Below are 23,013 nucleotides of genomic sequence, written 5' to 3' on the forward strand. Positions count from 1 at the left end.
CAGATAGGAGATACCTTCTTTTGAGTTGTTGGCCAGGGTGGCCAAATGGATTCCCAGAAAGTAACCCAGCATAGAACTGGGAAAATGAACAGCAGACCCCAATCTTATCTAAAGGAATATTGACAACTGATTGCTGGTAGATGAGGAACAGCTGACCCTCCTAAAACAAAGACCCCCCCTAGATAGGCTGACTAGATTCACCGGAAGGGCAAGTAGTGGGGAATGACTGGGGGTCCCGACAACACAGCAGACAGTAGCTGGGATATCAGAGTATTAGGACTCTAGTGGGGGTAGGGAGGCTATGGGAGGGTGCCATCTGGGAAGTGGGTGTATAGTTGAATAAGATGGTTTGGGATGTTCTGTGTGATATACACACATACACAAAAAAATCAACAGATTTTTAAAAATGTATTATATTTGAGGACAAAGCATGGAAAATTATGTCATGTTAATTAGTAGAGGTGATAAACATGACCATTGAAATCTACCCAATTACTTAATAGACATACACAGGCGCCAAGGGTCCAAGTGCAACCGATTATGACTAGGAATAGATACAAACAGATTATAGATGCATGTGCCAACATCTTAGTAGCAAAAATAATGATTCTTTCTTCAAGGAACAATATATTCTAAAATGATATGGAGATCTTTTTTAATCTGATCTACATAGTGAGTTCCAGGACAGCTAGGTCTACAGGGAGACCCTGTCTCAAAAAAAAAGAGGCCTTATTCACAGAGGTTGTGAGAACAGAATGCTATTTTACGGTTATATTGGCCCAACCTTATACTGATCAATATTGTATAACTGTACTAATTCAACTGTGAACCTAGAAACTTACAGCCATTTGTGAAAAAGATGTACTCTGGCTCTGGCGTGTGTTACTGAGTATGTTAAAGGTGTAATGAAATGCTTTTTCTAATCATGTAGTTATTAAAAATTTAAAAAAATGATAAAAAAGAATTAGTGAAATGACTTCTTTTCACTTTCAAAATACAAAAGTAAAAACACCAAAATGTAACGGTAAACTGGGTAGGGTTAAGAATTTTTTATTTTTATTCATTAATCATTTTTATGTGTGTGAGTGTTATGCCTGCACGTAGGTAAATGCACCTGTGTTGTGCAATGCCAGCAGAGGAGAGAAGAGGCTGCTGGATCCCCTGGAACTGGAGTTATGGACAGTTGTTAGCTGCCATGTGGGTGCTGGGATTCAAACCCAGGTCTTCTGCAAGAACAGTCAGTGTTCTTAACCACTGAGCCATCTCTTTTGCCCCAGGGCTAAGAATTTTTGTCTTATTTAGAGATTAATTAAAAGACAATGCGAGTTATGAACAATTTATAATTTCTGAACCTACATGTACATCATAGTCAGAAGCACTTTGAGAACAAACTATAATTTGTTTTGTCAATTCAGTTAAAAATCTAAAGCCTCGTCAGGTGTTGTGGTACACTCCTTTAATCCTGGCACTTGGGAGGCAGAGGCAGGTGGCTCTCTGTGAGACCAGCCTGCTCTAAATACAGAATTCCAGATCAACTGGGGCAGACTATGTCTCAAAAAAAAAAAAAAAAAAAAAAAAAACCCAAAAAACAACAAACAAGCAAACAAACAAAACCCCCCCCCCGACACAAAAAACCAACCAACCAAAAACAAACAAACAAATTCCAACCTCACTGAATTTACAAGAGCGCAATGATTTTGTGACTTAACATTATACATCCAAATGCAGGCATTTTAGGGATACAAGTATTCATTTTCTATTCTTATCTGATCAAGATCCAGTAAACCTGTATTTGTGGACTGGCCTCTTTGTTAAAACAAAACAAAATGCAACAAAGCCATCACTACCCCAACAAAACAACTTCAAAATCCAAGTTGATATGCTTCTATAACTTGTGTTATTTCTTTTTGAACAGGATTGGAACACATCTCAAGGAAGGGATCATTAATACATCCACACAATGCTGACAATAAGAGTTACTGTGTCAGGGGGCTGGAGAGATGGCTCAGTGGTTAAGAGCACTGGCTGCATTTGCAGAGGACCCAGATTCTTTTCCCAGCACCCACATGGCAGCTAACAACTGTCCAGTTCCAGGGAAATCTGATGCCCTCTTCTGACCTTCAAGAGCATTGCATGACACAGGTGCACTTACATATATACAGTCAATACACTCATACACATAAAATAAAATAATAATATTTAAAAAAGAGTTACTGTGCCATGTAGTATGCCCAGCAAGTACTTCCTACATATTATTCAACTTACCCTTAAAGAATCTTATGAAGCAGGTGTTATTATTTTCCTTATTGATGAGAAAATGTAGTATGAGAGGTTAAAAGTTTTCCAAAAGCAAACTTTGATGTGAAATGGTTCTATACAAGCATTCCAATGGCACTTTCAGTGTTTAAGGATATATAGCTTAAACTAACTTTAGTAATAATGACTAAACTAATAATTATTTATAACTATAGTGAAGTTTTTGTTTCTTTTGGGGGATTGTTTTGAGACAGGGTCTCGCTCTATAGTCCAGTCTGACCTGTTACTCACCACGTAATCCAGACTATCCTTGAACTTGTGACAATCCTCCTGCCTAAGCTTCCCAACTATTGGTATTATAAATGTGGATTGCCACACCTGGCTTTATAGTGAAGTGTTCAGAGTTGAAATACTGTGGTTTAACTTCTCTCCTTAGGAGAGCTCACTCTATATGACTTTGTAGCTTAGTCATGAAAGCATGCTCTGGTGTAAAAACATCATATACGTGATTTTCAAAAAATGTGATGTATATTATGATGTGACATGTATTATGAAATTCATACACTTGAACATTCTAAAGTGATTTTTCAAGAATGAAAACGTCTAAATGTAATTCATAAGTCTGTTTTTTGCAGGAATATTTGAACAAATATTTTGCAACTTTTAAAACAAACATAAAAAAGGAAAAAAAGCATTAATTATTTATGCCTATGGGCCAAGGAGCCTGAGGGATACAGTATGTAATTTTTATTTAAAAGAGCCTGATATGTTTCCCCTGCTTGGTGGTCCCTGATCTGCAATCTCAGCTACTCAAGAGGCTGTGAGTAAATAGGATGGCTTGAGTCCAGGTGTTTGGAGCTAGTTTGAGTAACAGTGAGACCCTGTCTCTAAAAATAAATGAGTAAAAACCAAAGAATTCCAACTATGGTGTTGAAATTTTATCTTCAGTTTGGGGGCATTTATATATTATCTGAAACATTTTAAGTTTCAATAGCATCATATTTGTTAAGAATGCAGAATGTAGTAACTGTGGAAGCAACTGAAACATTTCTTCACTCTTCATGCCTAACTTTCCCTCCCCACAAATTGTTCTCAGCCTCCAAGTTTGTTTTAAAATGCTCTTATACGTTATTGTACAGGAAAACAAACAGACTTTTAACCCCACACTTTCAACCGTCTTTTGTGCCTGATAATATGCATGCTTCCTGTATTTGAAAGCTTCTAGTAATTGTACACAGACCTTTAATTATTTTTTAAATTTTGTTTTTGAGACAGTGTTTCACTGGCCTCATGGCAATCCTCCTGCCTCTGCCTCCCAAGGGCTGGGACTACAGGTATGTGCCACTATACTCAGCTAGTATGGTGACCTTTTTTTATTTTTCATGAAACTTATCAATATCAGTCTTTCTTATGCACAGGAATCCTACCGTGTAATTTATTACACCAGCAAGGTAGCTTTCTTAAAAACATTTCTTTTAAGATATAGAGAAGAAAAAAAAAGTTAATGCGATGAAAATTCAAGGGGTTGTGATCCATAGTTGTAATGTCAAGTAGAAAAAACCTGTGATCCTAACGGTGAAAGACAAGCCATGGTCTCATTATCAGGATCACAGACTAGTCTTTTGAGAAATAAGGATATCAACCACAAAGACTGAAAAACGACTACCTCCGTAATAAACCGGGCAAAGGCAGGATCTGCCTCCGTTGTGAGCCATTCTGTGAGGCGAAGGAGACAGGCGCTCCGGTCTGGTGCATCTGACACCCAGCGGTTCCCAGGGCGACCCGGGGTCCGCACCCTGTACCCTCGTAATCCAGTGCAGCAGGCAGCAGCACAGCTGCAGCTAACGCTAAGATGGCAGCGTCCTTTTACGCGAGCTGCTCTCAGAAGGTCTTAAAAGAACCAAACCCAAACCCTCTCTAGTCTCTCATTTCGCACAGTTCAGTGGGGCTGCCTCAGGCATTTAGCAGAGCTAGCCCTGGGCTTTGGGAGTAGCGCACAGCAGGGATCCGCAGCAATGGCTCCAGTGGTCTTAGAGACTTAACTTGGGGAGCCCCCGCCTCTCTGTCCCCTTGACAGTGGAGTGAAGGGTGACTCCAAACACCCTCTCCTTCCTGACATGTGCCCTGTTCCCCCGCCATCCCAGGGGAGCCTTCCAAGGTACCCAAGGCAGTAGTTGCGGCAGTTTCAGGGACCGAGAAACAAATAGTGCAGTGCGGAGGCAGGAAGAGGAGGGGAGAGCCCGGCTGCTCGTCTATCAATTTAGAGTAGGGTTGCCGCTGCCGTGGAAGGAAACGCTGCCAACCGCAGCACAACGCCACCCTCAGAAACCTAAGTGAGCATGTGTGGGGTTCTATCTGCACGCCTAGTGGCGCAGCCCAATGACATCGGATTTGGAGGCGATAATCCATTTGCCAGGTTTTGCTAGTACCCAGAAGGCTCAGGAAGGGGCTTGTGTGGTACTGAAAAGTACTAGTAGTAAGGACTGAAAGGAAATTCTGGAAGAGGCGCGTGGAACCCTGAAACCCGGGCAGCCACAGGGGTCAGTATCCACTAGAAACTCTTAATTTGGTAAGGGCTATGCAACCACTCAAACCTGTACTAGAAAGGCTTCTGCATGCAGACATCATTCATTCACTCAACCAATAAACCAATATCCAGTCTCCTCTTCAGAGCTAGCTACCCTCTGGGACTTGGCCATGCACTCCGTAGGTAGACACAGATACCATTCCCATCCCATGTAAAAGTCTGATGCATTTTGTTCAAAGTGTATTTACATTCCTGACAAGCCATGTAACCAGATGGACATTCTAGATGCTTTAAGTGCCACCCCCCCCCAAAAAAAAACCTTTATGTAGTAGGCATTATTTTGGCCATTATTTAAAGAAGGAATTTTACACAAAAATATCCAAGAATTAAGCAGCCAAGTCAGGATCCAAATCCAATGCAGCCTAATTTCAAATCCTCTTAGTTACCTGTCTGGCTTCTGCAATAGCAATGCCCCATTACAATGCCCACCTGCCCAGCCTTTAGAGTCTGTCTAGCTGCCTCTACACTCTAGTGTCTTGACTTCTTCACTCCTGTTCAACAATGAGGTCTGTTAACTGTTTCTGTCCTGAAGCATCAGGACAGGGCTCTAACTTAACAAAGACCACGTATTTACTATGTGGAAAGCTCCAGACTGAGGTCTGAGGAAGACAAAAAAAAAAAAAAAAAGAATTAAGGAGTTTATGAGGGTATTTATAAGACAGGTGGAGAAACATGATAAATGCAAAACTTGCTTAACAGGTACAAAGTATTAATTCTCCACCACTGTCTTGGTTCCTGTGTTTTCATCATCCCATGTCTAGACAGTTTAAAAACTTAATCTAATGGGCTGGAGAGATGGCTCAGTGGTTAAGAGCACTGGCTGCTTTTGCAGAGGACCTGGGTTCGGTTCCCAGCATCCACATTGCAGTTAACAACCATTTGTAACTCTAGTTTCATGGGAATCCAACACCCCTCTGACCTCTGCAGGTAATGCATGACACAGGTACACTTACACACATGCAAGCAACACACTCCTACACTAAAAATAATATATATAAATTAAAAAATACATTCTACATAATGTAAGCCTGTTGTTTAAGGCTCCAATTAAAATTCAATCTTTTCAGCACTCTTCTGCATCTAGTTAGAATCCATTTACTTTCCCACTTGTGGTGGTTTGAATGAAAATGTCTCCCATAGGCTCCAAGTATTTGGACATTTTGTCCCCAGATGGTGGCGCTGTTTCGGGAGATCTTAAAAGGTGTGGTTATCCTGGAGGAAGCATGTCACTGGGGGTGGGCTTAGAGAGTTCTCAAGCCTTGCCAGATCTCCAGTTGCTCTCTTGTTTCCTGTGCCTGTTGGAAGATGTAGAGCTTAGCTTCTGCTCCTCCTCCAGCCACCTCTGCTGCCATGCCTCCCTCCCATGATGGACTGTAGTTCCCCTGGAACCATAAGCTCAAGTAAACTCATCCTTTTATAAATTGCTTTGGTCAGTGTTTCTATCACAGCAACAGAAAAGTGACAAATACAGTAATTGATACCAGGAGTGGGGTGTTGGCTGTGAAGAACCTGACAATGTGAGGTTTTGAAGAAATGTGGAAGACTATGGAAGGTTGGGCTAGAAAAGTGGTTGATGGCTATAAGCGGAGCTTAACAAGCCATTCTAATAGGCACCTGGAAGAAAGTATTGCTGAGAACAATGTAGTTCCAGAGGGAAATAAAGACTTAAGCAGCACATGGAATATTTTGGCTGGAGTCTGCCCTCTACCAAAAAGCTTGCCTGAGGCTAAGTTGAAAAGCAATGGACTAATTTCTCTGGTGGAAGAGATTTCAAGATAGCCTAATGTAGAAATGTTGGCCTGGCTATTAATGGTGAGTATCATGCAGATCTACAGTGAAAAAGAGCAAATGGGGCATAAAGAAATAGTTTGGATTGAAAAATAGCACTAGGAAGATAAATATTGGAGCCTTGGCCTGTGCTAGAGATGATCCCTTTGATATGGAGATTAAAGTGTTCAAGGGGGGGGGGGGGCTAGAGATTCAAACTTAAACAATGGAGAGAGTACCTCCAGGGTAAGACCACACCCAGTTAAGCCTCTACCTTCTGAAAGGAAAATGCTTCAAGGACCACTGAAGGGAAAAGCGTCTAAAATGCATAAAGCAGGCTGGAGTCCATCAAAAACTTGCAGTCAAACTTGGCAGTGTCATTCACTTCTTATTGGTTTTAGAGACATGAAAGATGCAAGAGTGAAGGGGCCATCAGTTCTTCCTTCATGGTTTCAGAGAGCTGCCGAGGCCAGGCAGCATGCAGCAGGGGTATTCCTGCATAGAGAAGACCCTATTAGACAATTGTGTGAAGCTGTGAAGGTGAAGCCTGGTTGGCAATGGAGACCCTAAGGAGATGTTCTTGATGCCAGACCTGTGAGGCATCTGCCAAGAAGACCTGCATACAGGGAGTGGTACCAGCCTGAGAGAGAGATGTGTGTTGCACACAGCAAAGCTAGAGAGGCTGAGCCATCTAAGCCCTTTGGAAGTAAAGTCCCAGAAGTCGGATGTGGAGCTACTGTATTTGGTGTTTGTCCTGCTGGTTTTTGGTCTTGTTTTGGTCCAGTATTTCCTTACTCCCTTTTGGGAGTAAGTATTTCTTACTTTTGGAATGGTAATATGCATTCAATTCCATTGTATCTTGGGAGTATGTAAATTTGTCTTTTTATTTTACAGGGACTTACAATAAGGTATTTCCCTGAGTCTCAGAATAGATTTTGGACTGTGAACTTTTGAATAGTATTGAGACTGATAATGACTATGGGGACTTTTAAAGTTGGACTAAACGCATTTGCATTTTATATGGTCATGAGCCTATGGGGGCCAGGGGGTGGAATGTGGTGGTTTGAATGAAAATGTCCCCCATAGGCTCTATGGTGGTGCTGTTTTGGGAGGTCTTAGGTGTGGCTATCCTGGAGGAAGCATTTCACTGCAGGTGGGCTTAGAGAGTTCTTAAGCCTTGCCAGATCTCCATTTCCCCTCTTGTTTCCTGTGCCTGCTGGAAGATGTAGAACTTAGCTTCCGCTCCTCCTTCAGCCACCTCTGCTGCCATGCTACCCTGCCATGATGGACTGTAATTCCCCTGGAACTGTAAGCTCAAATAAACTCTTCCTTTCATAAATTGGTCAGTGTTTCTATCACAGCAACAGAGAAGTGACTAATAGACCACTCCTTGTTTTTATTTTTTATATTTTATTTATTTCTATTTAATATGTATGAGTGTATTGCCTGTATGTACAAAAGTGTTGTGCAGTGAGTACTCTCGGAGGTCAGAAGAGATGTCTGATTTCCTTGGAACTGGAGTTATGAATGGTTGTTCGCTGCTATGTGGATGCTGGGAACTGAACCTGTGCCCTCCACAAGAGTAGCCAGTGCTCTTAACCAGTGAGCCATCTATTCAGCCCCCTTGTTTGTAAGTTAAACCCTAAGGTTAAACTTCTTAATTTTCTTTAAAAGATAAAGCCATTCAAAGAAGAGGCACAGATATAAAATCCAGTAAGTACGTGAATGATATAATGGAGTGACAGGACTTGGAAATGATTTTATCAGGACCATTAATTAGGTAGATTTTTTTCAGAGTAAGACTCAAAAATTTTTAAAAAAGGAATCAAGTTATTGGTATATGTTTCTGGAGCATTTACTTACATGGGATTAGTAGACTACTTTGAAACAGAGGCCTGTCAAATGTTACATTTTTGTAGAAAACAAGATTATCGCTAGGCAGGCCTGACACAGATAATATAGTCTTAGTCACAAGTATAGTTTCTAGTTATAGTCAAGAATCATCTTTGGTAATTGAAATCGGATAAGAAAAAGATATGGCATTATGTGAATACTGTGAAAATAAAAGTTTACTTATAAGGCAAACAAGGAGCCACTAAAAGACTATTTAAGAAAACTGTGATTGCTAAAGATTTCGCTCTGATAGAGATTCTGAGAGCAAGAATTTGGGAATGACTCTGGTTTGTGAATTACATTTTCATAGAGGAAAAAGATGCATTGAAAACTGTTTTTGTTGGTCAAAGCCTTTTCGTTTGTGATTTTTTGTTGTTGTTGTTTCTTTGTTCTTTGAGACAGGTTCTTCCTCCATAGCTCAAGCTGGGAACAGGAACGTACTATGTAGCCCAGGCTGGCCTCCAACTTGTGGGTAATACTTTGCCTTGGCTTCCCAAGTGTTGAGATTCCAGGAGTGAGCCATCACTCGAGGCTATCAAAGCTATGAAGAAACTCAAATATAATGTCCCCGACGTCCCGCCCCGCTCCCCAAATCCTTAATCAAATTGGTAAAAGGCTAACGTGGACTGGCTTTCCTCTGGAGCTATGCCCTAAGCAGCACTCTGAATAATCGTACATTGTCAGGTTGACTCCAGGCAGCAGCAGGAGAGCTGGAGACTCATAGGAGCGTTCCAGCTGTCCTTCAGGTTCCGGTTCTCTCACCAGGAGGGAACCCTATCGCCTGAAGAAGAACGCTGGCCGAAGGCAGCCTCCCGGGCACACGCCTTACTCTTCCTCGTGCTGCTCGTAAAACCCGGAGACGTGGATTTCGGGCAGCATCCAAACCGCTTCGTTGCCTTTCACAGCCGGGAGGCGGAGGGAAAGGCAGCGGAGGGGGTGGGGCTGGCGGGAGGGCCAGCTCGCACTACGGGGCATGTGCGGAGCGGCGCGCATGCTCAGTGCGTCCGGTCGCCTCCCATTGCGGGCAGCTTCGGCGGTGGCAGCGGCGGTGGCGGCGGCACCGCCTCCTCCTCACACTCCGCGGGTGGCGGGGTTAGATGAGCTGCCCCAACAGCGGTGAGGGCGGCGCAGGAGGGAGGAGAAGAAGGCGTCGGCGGAGGTCTCTGTCTTTGTAGTGTCCCTGCTGGGGGAGCCCGAGGCCGCCGCCACTGCCGTGGTCTTTGGCTGAGGGCAGTGAGGACGCGCGTGCCTGCCCGCCCGGCCCTCGGGGATCCGGCGGCGGCGTCCGCCGAGAGGATGATGATGTGCGCGGCGACTGCCTCCCCCGCCGCCGCCTCTTCGGGGCCCGGCGTGGACCGCTTCTTCGCAGCCGCCACCATCTCTTCCTCCCCGGCGCCGGGGGCGCTGTTCATGCCGGTTCCCGACGGCTCGGTGGCCGCGGCGGGGCTGGGGCTGTCCGCCGCGGACTCCCGGGTTCACTATCAGCTGCTGCTGTCAGGCCGGGCCTTGGCGGACCGCTACCGGAGGATTTACACTGCTGCGCTCAGTGACAGGGACCAGGGGGGCAGCAGCTCTGGACACCCGGCCTCCAGGTGCGTCTCCCGGGCGCCCTTCCTTGCGCCACTGCCGCGTCCGTGTGTGTGTGTGTGTAGGTGTGTGTGTCTGTGTGTGTACCCGTGCGTGTGTGTCCACGTACGTATCGCCGCGCTTTCAGTCAGCTCTAGATAGAAGCACTTAATGGAGATAGCAAGAGGGTGTGGTGACCGCAGTTTCTGTGCGCGCGCGCGCGCGCGTGTGTATGTGTGTGTGTGTGTGTGTCTGTCTGTCTGTCTGTCTGTCTGTCTCTGTCTTTGGGGGGAGGCAGGGAAGCTGGGAACATACGGTGATGCTAGAGAGGGTAATGGTGCTAGTCAGTCATGAGACTTGTGTATTGTTGGGAAAAAAGGCATGGGTAGAGGGCTCAGACAGTAGCACATGAGAATTTACAATAGTGGTAAGGGGAAGCATTCGTGGTTCCAGTGTCTCTGCAGCAATGTTATTTGCACGCCCCCTCCCCATCACATTCCTTCCTCTCGCTGTCCTCCATAAAAGAAAGCTGCTTTTCACTAAAGGGAGCAATGGTATAGGTTAAAGATGCTGATGTTTGTAGAATGACTTTTAGATGCTCAGGCTAGGGGTTTCATTTTAAGAAATTCATGAATAAGGGGATACAGATGGGAGATTTATGTAGATGTGAAAAGTGCTGATAAAGATTTCCAGAGCTGTAGTTTGATTATGAGGCCTTTTGGCCTTGAAACGTGCTTGTAGCTGCAGCCGTGTTCTGATGTCCTACTAGGCCATTTCCCTTCATTTTCAGTTTTATTTCCTGTTAGAGGCTTGAGAGTAGAGGGGGTTTTGTATGAAAAATGGGAAAACCAAAGAACTTAAATATATAACTGGTTTAGGGTTCAACTGCCCTCAGTTCAAAAACCTAAGTAGCTCCCAGATCTCTTTGAATTACCCGGACTACACCTTCAGCTTCCTTGATAGAGATGCTACACTGCTTTCATTTTCTTATCCTTAAAATATGGGTGCATCTTTTTGACTCAAGGCTCTCCTATTGTTTTCTTTTCCATGCCTTTACATGCCTTATACCCTGAAGGATGGTGACTGACTTGTTTCACCAGCTTTGACAGTGGTAATTGGGAGTGCCTTCATCTCTTCCTGTAGCCTTTGCAGTACACGAGAAAGGCATAGTAGTAAGATTTTGTTAAATGAGTTTAGTAAAGAGTTTTTACTAAATCTTTGTGGTTTACTAGGCAATAATCAGATGTCTTTTTCTCCTATTATGAAAGGGGCTAGTCTGTAAAGTCTAGCTGGTGGATCAGTATGTATTGTGCCTTATCTTTTGGAGAGGTTGTAAAGGTAGAGCTTTGTTCACTCCTTTTTTCCTGGATAAACCAGTCTTATCTGTTTACATGATTGGGTACATCAGTGATCTAGTCTATGGACTTAAATGTGCATAACTACTCTTTACTATCTAAAATGAAGGCAAGAATGGCACAAGGGTTTCTTTTTTTATTTATTTTTTTTTGTCTTTTGAAAACAGCACAAACTATATTAAGACATTTACTCTGAGAATTAGGTATAATTTTGAACTGTGTATCCCTAAATTATTGCACTGTGGGTGGGTATATCTGTATAAACCCCTCGAAAAGATTTAAAATATGTATGTTGCTTCCAGACTCATGCAATACTCTGTGACTGGTGTGTGTATTCCTGCTTTGAGTAATAATGACTTCTGTGTATCTGGAACTGCACTGACAGTATCAGACAAACAATATAAGTTAATCACCTACTTCAAATTTGTGACTTTTAGTTTGAGCCATTTTCTATTATCTGTCAATGAAATGTAATGAGGAATTGGTTCAGGTATTTCCAGAAGTACTCATGGAAACCAGCTTTTCTTTGTTCGATATTGCCTGCTAATGCTTGTTATAACATTATTGTTTATTGTATTCAGTTCACATTTTTTTTTCTGTTTTCACCTGCAACTTCTCTTTATTGAGTTTTGGATTAAAATCCAATGTTTTTTTTTTTTAATTAAAGGTGATGAGGAAAGAAGAACTGAGACTTAGTGTTATTTATATAGGGCATTGAGTTAGAGGAGATACTCACAAAATAGGAGAAAAAAGATAATAAAGACAATAAAGGAAACTGAAAAAAGAGATGAGAAAATTAAGAAAAGAACCATGAAACAGTAGCCCCTCAGGTTCTAGGATAGTAAAGTGTAAGTTTTCAGAAGTGTTAAATGTTAAAGATATTGACACTAGTCTCCAGGTCACGGATAACTTTTGAGGCAAGTGTCATATCTGAGACATGCATTAAGGTGGTGGTGATGGAAAGTGGTGGAGTAACCTGGGGGGATATGCAGGAAGATTTCTCAAAAATATGAGAGAGCAGATGGGATTCAACTATGGGAACACAAGTAGAAAGATGGTAAGGATTTGAGAGTGAGGATATATTGATAGAAGTCAGTGGAGACAGTTTTACAATAATGGCAGATTAGCCATTGAGAAAAGTTAAGGGTTGATCTTCCTTTAGTGTAGAAAGGAAGGAGTGTTTGTAAATATACAGACAGTTTAGTGATGGTGGGTACTATATCCATTTTGGTAATCTGAATGGGTAGCAAAATATTTTGGCATGCATTCACTAAATACCAAGTGTCTCTGGTGTGCACGGTCGTAGGTGCCAAAGATGTAGCAGTAAGCACAACAGACAGTGTCTTGGGATGTGCACTGATGCAGCGGTATAAATAGATAATTGATAATTTGTTAGTGATTGATAATTATGAAGGAAATACAGCCAGTTTCATGTGATCACGCATTTCTAGTGGGGCTACTTTAGATGACATGGTCAGCAAAGTTCTCTTTGGGAATTGACATTTAAGTTGACATATAATGAGGCAGATCTAGAAGTGCATTTTAGGAAATTATAAAGGCCTTGAGATGAGAACAAAGTTAGTGTTTCAGGTAACAAAACATTACCAGCCAGTGTTGACTAATTATCATAAGTTACGTTTTAGGTGTCAGATGGATTCAAGCCTAAAGGAGTGTCAATTTTGGTGACATTCTCACAAAGTGGCTAAGAGCTTGGATTCTGACACTAGACTGGTTTTAAATCCTGACACTGTCATTTGCTAGTTGTGTAACCTTGAGTATATTATATAACTTTCATGCCTTAGTTTTCCTATAGAGATAACAATAATGAGGGTTGTTTTATAGATTAGGTGGTCAAATGTTTGTAAAGTGCTTGGCAATATGCTATTAAATATTAGGAGTTTTGTTTTCTTTGCTGAAATTGAGGGGTTTAAGGACTTGGAGAAAAGGCAAGAGTCTTACCTTCTTTTTTTTTTTTTTTTGTCTCACTGATGGTTGTATGTGGGAATAACTTTCATGTATTTAGTGACTGAATACTTTTGCTTTTGAGTGAATGAGACTGGCCAAAATTATATCATTGTCTTGGGGAAAGTGGTTGGCCAGGCAAGACAGGAAAAAAAAAAAAGTTTCACTCATTCTCTCTGAATGGCTCTATAACCTTGCATTTGGAAAGCACCATAGTTCAGTGGTAGAATGTTAGAGCTCGTAGACCAATTTTACCTCTTTTTACGTGTTAAGTTGGACTGTGTGTATGTAGTGTGTGTGTGTGTGTGTGTGTGTGTGTGTGTGTGTATTTGAGGCGGGTCTCTGTAACTCTGGCAGGCCTTGAATTTGTAATCTTTCCTTAGTCTCCTGATAGCTGGGGTTACAGTCCTGCCTTTAGACCTGGCCTGAATGTTTTGTTTTGTTTTGTTTTATGGTTTTTGAGACAGGAGCTCATGTAACCCTGTCTCCCTGTGTAGCCAGGATGATCTCAAACTCTCAGTGATCCTCTTGGCTCAGTCTCCTGTGTGAAGGGATTACAGGTATGCACTACCATGCCTGACTGTTTCTAAAACAAATTTTAGGGCTATTCAAAGGCTGTGTGCTCACACATGGTAAATGTCTTTTAAATGTTAGCCACTATTGTTATTAAGATCACATTTAAAATTCCAAGCAGCCCATTACAAACTTTGCTAATCCAAAGAAAAATGTAGAAAACGTTTATTGATTCAGGGTTCAAGTGTGACTGGAGGTTAAAAAAAAAAAAAATAGAAATCGAAAGGTTTTGGTTGACTTTATGGTAAAAAGGGAAGTGACGCCAGGAGGGAAATAGACTGAGATCTAGAGTTAGGACGGGGTCTTGCAGTTGCAGAGGACAGTAATACTGGAAGTAATAAGAGAGGCTGTGACCCAAGTTGGGGGTTTACTTTCTTGTCAGCTAGATCCACTTAGCTCCTTCAGTGGTTTCTTCTTGTTAGAAATGGCATTTGACTGGTGTGGTAGGTAGTACATTCTAATAATCCCAGCATTTAGGAGGTTAGAGTGGAAGGATCAGGAGTTCAAGGCTGGTCCCTGCTGTGTAGCAAGCTCAAGGTTAGCCTGGACTGCATGGTCCCCTATCTCAAAACAAAGCAAAACAGAACAGAAATGATATTTGAGCCCATCCTATATATGTATAATTTGGGTTATAAGAGGTTAAGTAGTCATGCAGCAAATGAGGGTTATTACTTAGAACTAACCATTGGTCTTATAAAGACTTAGGTGTTGCAGTTCCTAGTCTTGAGTGTATTGTCTGTCTGGGGTAGAGAGATACAAAGGCAGAGAGATACTCATGAAAATGTTAAATGACATCACCAAAAGCATAACCTCTATGACAAAGGACTAGTACTCTAGGCCTGCTCAACTGCCTGAGCAGAGGCAAGACAGCAGCTAATGTTCAGATTTGTTTTAGTGCTATAAGGTAGGTATCAGGAAGGAGAAGACTGAGGATTCATTCTAGAAATGGAAAAATTGGCTAAAGGGAGGACAGCTGAAGAAGTGAAAAATTAGACTTAAGCAGAAGATAATAAAACCTTGAGGGTTTTGAGCTAAGAAGAGACACTATTATAGAAATGGACTGGGGGATGATGTGGAATTGAATTAGTATATGTGCATCTTTATTTGTGGGTGGGTAGTAATTTTCTTCACATGACTGTTCCATCTGTGGAGTCCTATATGCTATATATACATGTTAAGGCAAAAAGACTATTTCTCTGTGGCATATTAGTTGGTAGAAATGGGAAGTGAATTAGTCTCCTAACATAAGAAAAGTGCAATTTAGATTTTAAAAAAAGAAAGTGTTAATATGAGGGGTAAGCTAATTGAGATTTAATTTATATACAATAAAATTCACCATATTTAAACATTTATTTGAAGACTCTTGGAATCATCACCACAGTCAAATACGGAATATTTCCATCACTTCAGAAAGTTTCTTTAGGCCTTCCCATTCCTAACTTCTGACTGTTGCTACTATTTTACCTTTCTATAATGCTGTATAAGTTAGCTCCCTGTAGGACAGGTCCTGAGATACTGTTCATCTCTCTTGTCTTTTATCCCATATTTCTTGTAAATGAATGTTAGACCTTAAGATTCATACAGTTTGTGTAGATTTTTTAGCTGCATGTTTCTCCCAGTCAGGTTGCTGGCTTTTCTTGCTGTAGTGGTGCAAATATGGAACTTTTCCCTCTAATTTATGTCTTTCTCTTTTAATGAGCAAATAACTGTGGGGGTAATGACTAGCACACTGTATCTTTTACCTAATGTTTTAATATCCTTTGAGAACTGTTTCCTGAGTCAGCAATTTTATTAAAGGCTTAAAAATGATTTTTTTCTTATAATTCTATTACTCTTTGTGTATTTATTAGCTAATGTGCTTTAGTGTCCTTGTCCAGTGGTGGTGTGGCAGCAGCTGCAGTTAGCCTCCCGGGTTACCCACCCCCTCGCCCTGATTGAGGCACATGCTCTTCTAGCTTTGGGGAGTATTGATAGCTAAAATTGACAGTAGCTGAGTGCTTCCCCAAGGCATGTCCTGAGCCAACAGAGCTGCTTCCCCTAAAGGCATGCCTCCTGTTCATTGCATCCAGGGTTTGCTCTGTGTAGATATATAAGCACCTGGCTCTTTTGTCCTGAGACGTGACAATTTTAAAGGGCCATCCCAATCCTGAGCCCTCAAGGTACTGGCTGAGGCCTTTCTTTGACTGCATTGCAGTTGAACTTCTTCATTTGAGTCCCTCCACAGTAAGTTCTGCTGTGTGTTATCTTTGTTTTAGTCATTTCAGTTGCTGCCAGGAGTGGTCTTAGGAAGCTAGGTTATGTGCTGGCTTGGATGAGAACCACATTCTAATAATGTCAGTTGAGCACTGCTGCTGCTGACATTCAGCATGTGCTGCAGCTGTGTAGCTATTAAAACAGTCACCTGGAATGCAATTCATATGGAAGGGACTGTCCTGGTGGGCACAACATCTTAAGCTTTTTTTTTAGCAGTAGGGATAAGATGCTAGGCAGTAGGTCAAAGGCTTACTTTTAAGATTAGCAGAGCATCCATGATGGGTTGAATTCACAGGTGGGCTTTGCCACTGTCCATCTTATTTTGAAGAAATGGAACCCTAACCCTTGGAATGGGACATTGGAATTGATGCATTTATAAATGTTGGACCCCTAAATTTTCCTGAACCCTCCAGGCCTGTAGAAATGGCCTCCCTTTGAGTAGGGAATGCTTGCTTGAAGATTATGCAGGAGTCTATGCTGCCTCTCCTAATCCATCTACTCCCCTCCCCTCTTCTGGCTATACCAAACTGAAAACCAACCTGCTGTAAGGCGCTGGACTTGTTAAAGAAGAAAAGAAAACACACACACACACACACACACACACACACACACACACGCAAAGGCAGACAGTGGCTCCTAAACTGAACTGTGGTACTCCAAAGCATCACAAAAAATACACAGGAATACCATGTGATATTTCAAAAATTCAAAAGAAACAGGAAACAGACCTGTCTGTCAAAAATTACTAGTTTGAAAAAAATACTTGGTTTTGACTTTAGTTCATACTACATTCCTTTTGATGGTGTCCTATTTTTGCAGAGTTGGGCTTTTGGTGGTTTTGATACCAATTAAGCATTACCTGTGAGAAATGTAGAACTCCACGGGGAGAGTTGTTATGGTGCCTAGTAGCTGCACAAGTCATACTACTAAGTAATTGTCATTATTTCAGAATTGAAGTAAATATTTTTTACTAGTTTATGTATATTCTTTTCCAAATGGCTACTAAATTGCTAGCAAATAAATTCTTATTAATTATTTGAATCTAATTAATACTGTTGTTAAAGAGTTCTTTTGGCCTATAAGTACATGGGAAAAATTACTGAGGATGGCTGGGCTTGCGTTTGTCAGTGCTGTTCTAGAAACTTCTACTGCTGTTAAATATCCGTTCTGACAACAGATGAAACCAACTGTTCATTAAGGAGGATGAATAGTTTTTCTGCTTTGAAAAGAGACTGTGATTCATTGTGACTGGATTTGACACATAACCCAGGTATGAATTTGCTTTTCTAGCTTGCAGAGGCTAAGCAAGCACCATGAGCTGATTACTTTAAAAATGTGTGATCCCATGGTGATCATTTCAGGCTAGAAATCTGCTTTATAGCAAAGAGGAACCTGTGGGTCTCATTTGTCTCATCATACACCACACTAGCCAGAAGCTGCTGACCTGTTAACAGCATCAACAGTCTTTTGATAGCTGTACTGACAGCAATACCCTGGAGCTTGGACATGATACCCTGTAAGGCCCTGGGGGTCAGCCGTTAGTGTTCCCAGTAAGAACACGTGGAAGTAGAGGTGGTTCTATTTAGCCCATTCTCAGTGATACAACTGGGGAATATATGTTTCCTATTGCTGTAGTCTGAGCAGCAGGAGTTAAGAAATTCTGGTTCTCAGAAGAGAAACATTTCCAAAAGGAGTCACAGAAAGAATCCTGTTACACTTTAAGCTACAGCTGCTGTTGGGGCTCGAAGCTCCTTTTCTGCAGAAAAAAATCTTTCTCTGATAGTGCTGATGGACCTATCTGGAAATCCGGCTTTCAACACAATTGAACATAAATGTTTGTCACATAGGTGATCTGCTGGGTGTCTGTCAGACTTCATTATTATAGTTATCTTCATAAAATGAATTATATAGTAATTCTTTTCCCTGCACTTAAAAAATTGCATAGGTTTGATATTCTTCTTAAATATTTGATAAAATCTACCAGAGGTACTTAATGATGTGCTTCTTCTCTTTAATGGCTTGATAGCTTCTTCTTTCTTTCTTTCTTTTTTTTTTTTCTTTTTTGGACATGGTCTCATTATGTAGCCCTGACTAGTGTGGAACTAACCATGTTGACCAGACTGGCCTTGAACTAATAACTTACTTCTTTTATACTGAGTAATATATCCATTGTCTGGAGGTATCATAGTTTATTCTACTGAAGGAATGCTTGGCTGCTTTTAAGTTTTGACAGTTACAAATAAAGCTTCTATAAACATCCATGTGCAGGTTTTTGCATGGACATGTTTTCAGCTTCTTTGGGTAAATAAATTCCAAGAACTATAATTGTTGGGTCATATGGTAAGGATATGTTTAGTTTTGTAGGAAACTGCCAAATTCTCTTCAAAAATGGCTGTATCATTTTTCTAATTTATTTATTTATTTTATTTCATGTGTATGTATGTATTGCATGCATGTATACAAGGGCACCCGTGTCATGCAATGCCCACAAAGGACAGAAGAGGGTGTCAGATCCCCTGGAACTGGAGTTATGGATGGTTGTTAGCCATCATGTGGGTGCTGGAATTTGAACCCAGGTCTTCTTCAAGAACAGCCAGTGCTCTTAACTACGAAGCCATCTCTCCAGCCTCATGTACCATTTTATATTCCCACCAGCAGTGTATGAGAGTCTGTGTTGCTCTCTGTTCCCTCCAGCATTTAGTATTGTCATTGTTCTGGATTTAGGACATTTTTTCGTTTTAATATTTTTATTAATTCAAAATTTCATACAATGTATTGTATCATATTCAGGCCCCCCCTTCGCCCCTCCAACCCCAACTTAGTACCCCTCTTCATTTCATGTCCTCTATTATTAGTCTTTTTTTTGTGTTTTTTTGAGACAGGGTTGCCCTGTAGCCCCAGCTGACCTGGAACTTGCTATGTAGACCAGGCTGGCCTCCATCTCACAGAGATTGGGCTGTCTCTGCTTCCCAAGTGCTAGGATTAAAGGCATGTCCAGGTTTTTTTAGGTCTATGCTCTTTGGTGTGAATCTGTCTCTTGGAGTCTGTCTGGTCAGTCTCTCAGGTAAAGAAAACTGTAAGATTACCAGTATGGAAAACTGACTCTCCCAGCATGTATCAGTTGCCAGTTAATCCTCAGATAGAACTGGGGTTTCCTGTCCACCTCTCCCATCCATGCTGGGTCTCCGTCTGGCTTGGGTTTGTACAGGTCTTGGCATGCTGTCATAAGTGCTGTGGGTTATGTGTGCAATTACCCTGTGTGGTTCAGACAACATAGTTTCCTTGTATCCATCCACCACCTCTGCCTCTTACAAACTTTTCATCCCTTCTTCCCAATGATCCCTGAGCCTTGAGAGGAGAGGGTGTAGGTGTCCCATTTAGGGCTGAACACAGTCTCTTATTCTCTGCACATTGACCATTTGTGGGTCTCTGTGTTAATTGTAATCTGGATTACTCTGATTCAAAAACCCAATAACAAAACAGAATTATAGGCTAATCTTAATGAACATAGACACAAAAATTCTCAATAAAATATTTGCAAACTTGGGGCTGGAGAGATGGCTCAGCGGTTAAGGGCATTGACTGCTCTTGCAGAGGAACTGGGCTTGATTTCCAGCAATCATAGGATGGCTAACAACCGTCCATAGCTCCAGTTACAAGGGCTCTGATGCCCTCTTCTGAGTTTTGCTGGCATTGTACAACATGGGTGCACTTATACACATGCAAGGAATACACTCACAACATAAAAATAATAAAGTATTTAAAAAACTTGCAAACCAAATGCAAGAAGACATCAAAAGGATTATTCATCTTGACCAATTCGGCTTCATCCCAGAGATGGAGGGGTGGTTCAGCGTATATAAATCAATAAATGTAGTCCACCACATAAACAGACTCAAGAACAGAAACCACATGAAACCAAAGGCCTTTGAGAAAAACCATTCATAACAAAACTCATGGAGAATCTAAGAATACAGGGGGTATATCTTAATGTAATAAAGACAGTGTACAATAAGCTCACAGCCAGCATCACACTAAGTGGAGAAAAACTCAAAGCATTTCCACTAAAATTAGGAGACAAGAACGTCTACTTCATCTATTCCTGGTCAATGTAGTGATTTTGGACATTGTGATATGTACATCTCGTTGTTTTAACCTGATGTACTCTAATAGAGCATGTTGTGGAGCACCTTTTTATGTGCTTGCTATTTATCTGCTTTGCGGGAAGTATCGAGTTTTTTGGCTCATTTTTCAGTCAGATTGTTTTCCTATGGTGCATTTGAGAGTTCTTGATATAGTTTGGGTAAAGTCTTCTAACAGATGTGTCTTTCGTAGATATTTTCTCCTAGTCTATGCCTTGTCTTCGCATTCTCTTGAGACTATCTTGCAAAGCAGGTATTTTCGGTTTTTAGTGACATTCATCTATCAGCTATTTCTTTCACGGTTCATGCCTTAGTGCTTTTTCTAAAATGCTCTTGCCATACTCAGGGCATCTCTGTTTTCTCCTAGTCTGTCTTCTAGGCCATTGAGTTTTGTGTTTTACATATAAGGTCTGTTTTCCATTTTGAGTTAATTTTTGTGAAGAATGAAAGATCTGTATCTAGATTCCTCTTTACTGGGGTCCAGTCATTATATCACCTTTTGTTGAAAAGACTAATTTATTGCTTTGTTCTTTTGTTAAATGGCATCTGACAATATTTATGTGGGCCTGTTCTGAGTTATTTTGGTCTTTGTTCTGTTTGTCTTTCGTTTCTCTAATACCACACAGTCTTGATTAATGGTAGCTTTAGAGTAAATCTTGAAGTCAGAAAATTTGCATTTTTCTTTTATACTGTGTTGGCTCTTATGGGTGTTTTGTCTCTCCATATAAACTTTAGAATGTTTGTCCAAATCCATGAAATAACCTGCTAGGATGGTTATTGAGATATAGTGATTTTTTTAATCAACGGAGTAACTAGAAAGAAAAACATCTTGGAAATGTAGAGCCTTTCTGTCTGCAGAATATTGATTTTTATTTAGTTTCTTTCATCAGAGTTTTGCAGTTTTCTTAATTTAGATCTTACATGTATTTTATTAGATTTATGTCTTCAAATTTCATTTTTTGGGGTGCAGTATTTTTAAATATTAAATTTCTTCTTTGTTACTGGTGTAAGGGAAAACAATTGACTTTGTATACTAACATTGTGTTATGTAGCCATGCTGTAATCTCTTATTATAGGAAATTTCTGTCCTTTTGGATTTCCTACATAGGCAGTTGTTTTATCTTCAAACGAAGACAGTTCATTTCTATCTTTGTAATCTGCAAATCTTTTTATTTCCTTTTCTTGTTTTATTGCATTAACTCAGGTTTTCATAATGAATTGGGAAAGGACACACCTTTGCATTACTTCTGATCTTAGTGAGAAAGCTTATAATTTCTCACCATTATGTATGATGTTACTGGTAATTTTTTGAGAGTCTTTTTTGAAGTATAGGAGTGGCTCTTGGTTTCTAGTTTATGAATAATTTTTATCATGAATTGGGGGTTAGATTTGTCAAATTCCTTTACTGCATCTATTGGTATTATCATGTAACAAGCCTGCTGGTATGATAGATTATGTTAATTTATTTTCAGATAATTCATACCTACCTGGGATGCATTTCACTTTGGTCGTGGTGGATAATATTTTAACATTTACATTCAAGATAGATACTGGTTTGTACTTTTCTGATATTTCATTGCCATGTCTGGTTTTAATACTAGGATTATTCTGGCCTCATAAAGTAAATTAAGATTATTCTCTAAAGGAGATTGCAGAACTGGTATACTTTCTTCCTTAGAAGTTTGATCGAATACATCAGTAAACTTTTGGTGCTTTATGCTTTGAAAGGTTATAAATTATTGATTTACTTTCTATACATAGTATGCATAATCAGACTATTTCTTTATGTACAAGTTTTAACAGCTTGTGTCTTTCAGACAGTGGATCCGTTTCATCTCAGTTAACCAAGTTTTTTTTTTTCCTGGATTTATTTTTATTTTTTTATGAGTATGAGTGTTATGCCTGCATGTATATATGTACACCTGTGTCATGCAATGCTCCCTGAGGACAGAAGTGGGCTTCAGATCCCTTGGAACTAGAGTTGCAGAAGGTTGTTAGCCTTTGTGTGGGTGCTGGGATTTGAAACTGCATCTTCTGCAAGAGCAGCCAGTGCTTTTAACCACTGAGCCATTGCTCCAGCCCTCGGTTACCAAGTTTATGCACATAATTTTTTATTAGTATTCCTTTACTATTTTAATATCCATGGTCTATAATGATGATCCCTCTTTCATTTCTGATACTTTGTTTATTATATGAAGTTTTTTCCCTTGATGATTCTATCCAGCAGTGTGCCAGTTTTGCTAATAAGTCCAAAGAATCAGCTTTTGCTTTGTTATTTTATTAATATATTGTTGATATTTTCTTGTGTATTGACTTTCCCTTCATCAGTTTTTTTTCTTTCTACTTTGAGTTTATCTTGCCCTTTTTTTCTAGACTCTTAGAGCATTGATTTTGGGCTTTTCTTTTCTTGTATGAATATAATAAGCTTTAAATTTTCATCTAAGCACTACTTTAGTTGCATTCTAAATATTTTAATTACTATCTACTTTTCAGGTAGTTCAGGTGGTTTCTACTTTTCTTTATGGCTTTTATATTTGACTAATATGTGCTTAGAATTTATTTAACTTTCAAATATTTGGTAATATCAAATATATTATTGTTATTTTCTAATCATGTGATTTTGAAATATGTCTTATTGCCCATGATATAGTCTGTCTTG

At 40.5% G+C, this 23,013-nt stretch overlaps 1 protein-coding gene across 1 annotated transcript in view; it reads left to right on the top strand.

Moving 5' to 3' along the window:
• Positions 1-9,516: 9,516 nt before the first annotated feature.
• Positions 9,517-23,013, top strand: part of Mycbp2 (MYC binding protein 2) — a 343,026-nt gene continuing 329,529 nt past the window's right edge. The window contains 1 exon segment of the mRNA XM_029558112.1: positions 9,517-10,095. Within this exon segment, the coding sequence (XP_029413972.1) occupies positions 9,800-10,095 (296 nt within the window). The 5' untranslated portion in view covers positions 9,517-9,799.

Source organism: Nannospalax galili, unplaced genomic scaffold (genome assembly GCF_000622305.1).
Source record: "Nannospalax galili isolate Female #2095 unplaced genomic scaffold, S.galili_v1.0 scaffold408, whole genome shotgun sequence".
In the NCBI taxonomy this organism is placed as follows: Eukaryota; Metazoa; Chordata; class Mammalia; order Rodentia; family Spalacidae; genus Nannospalax; species Nannospalax galili.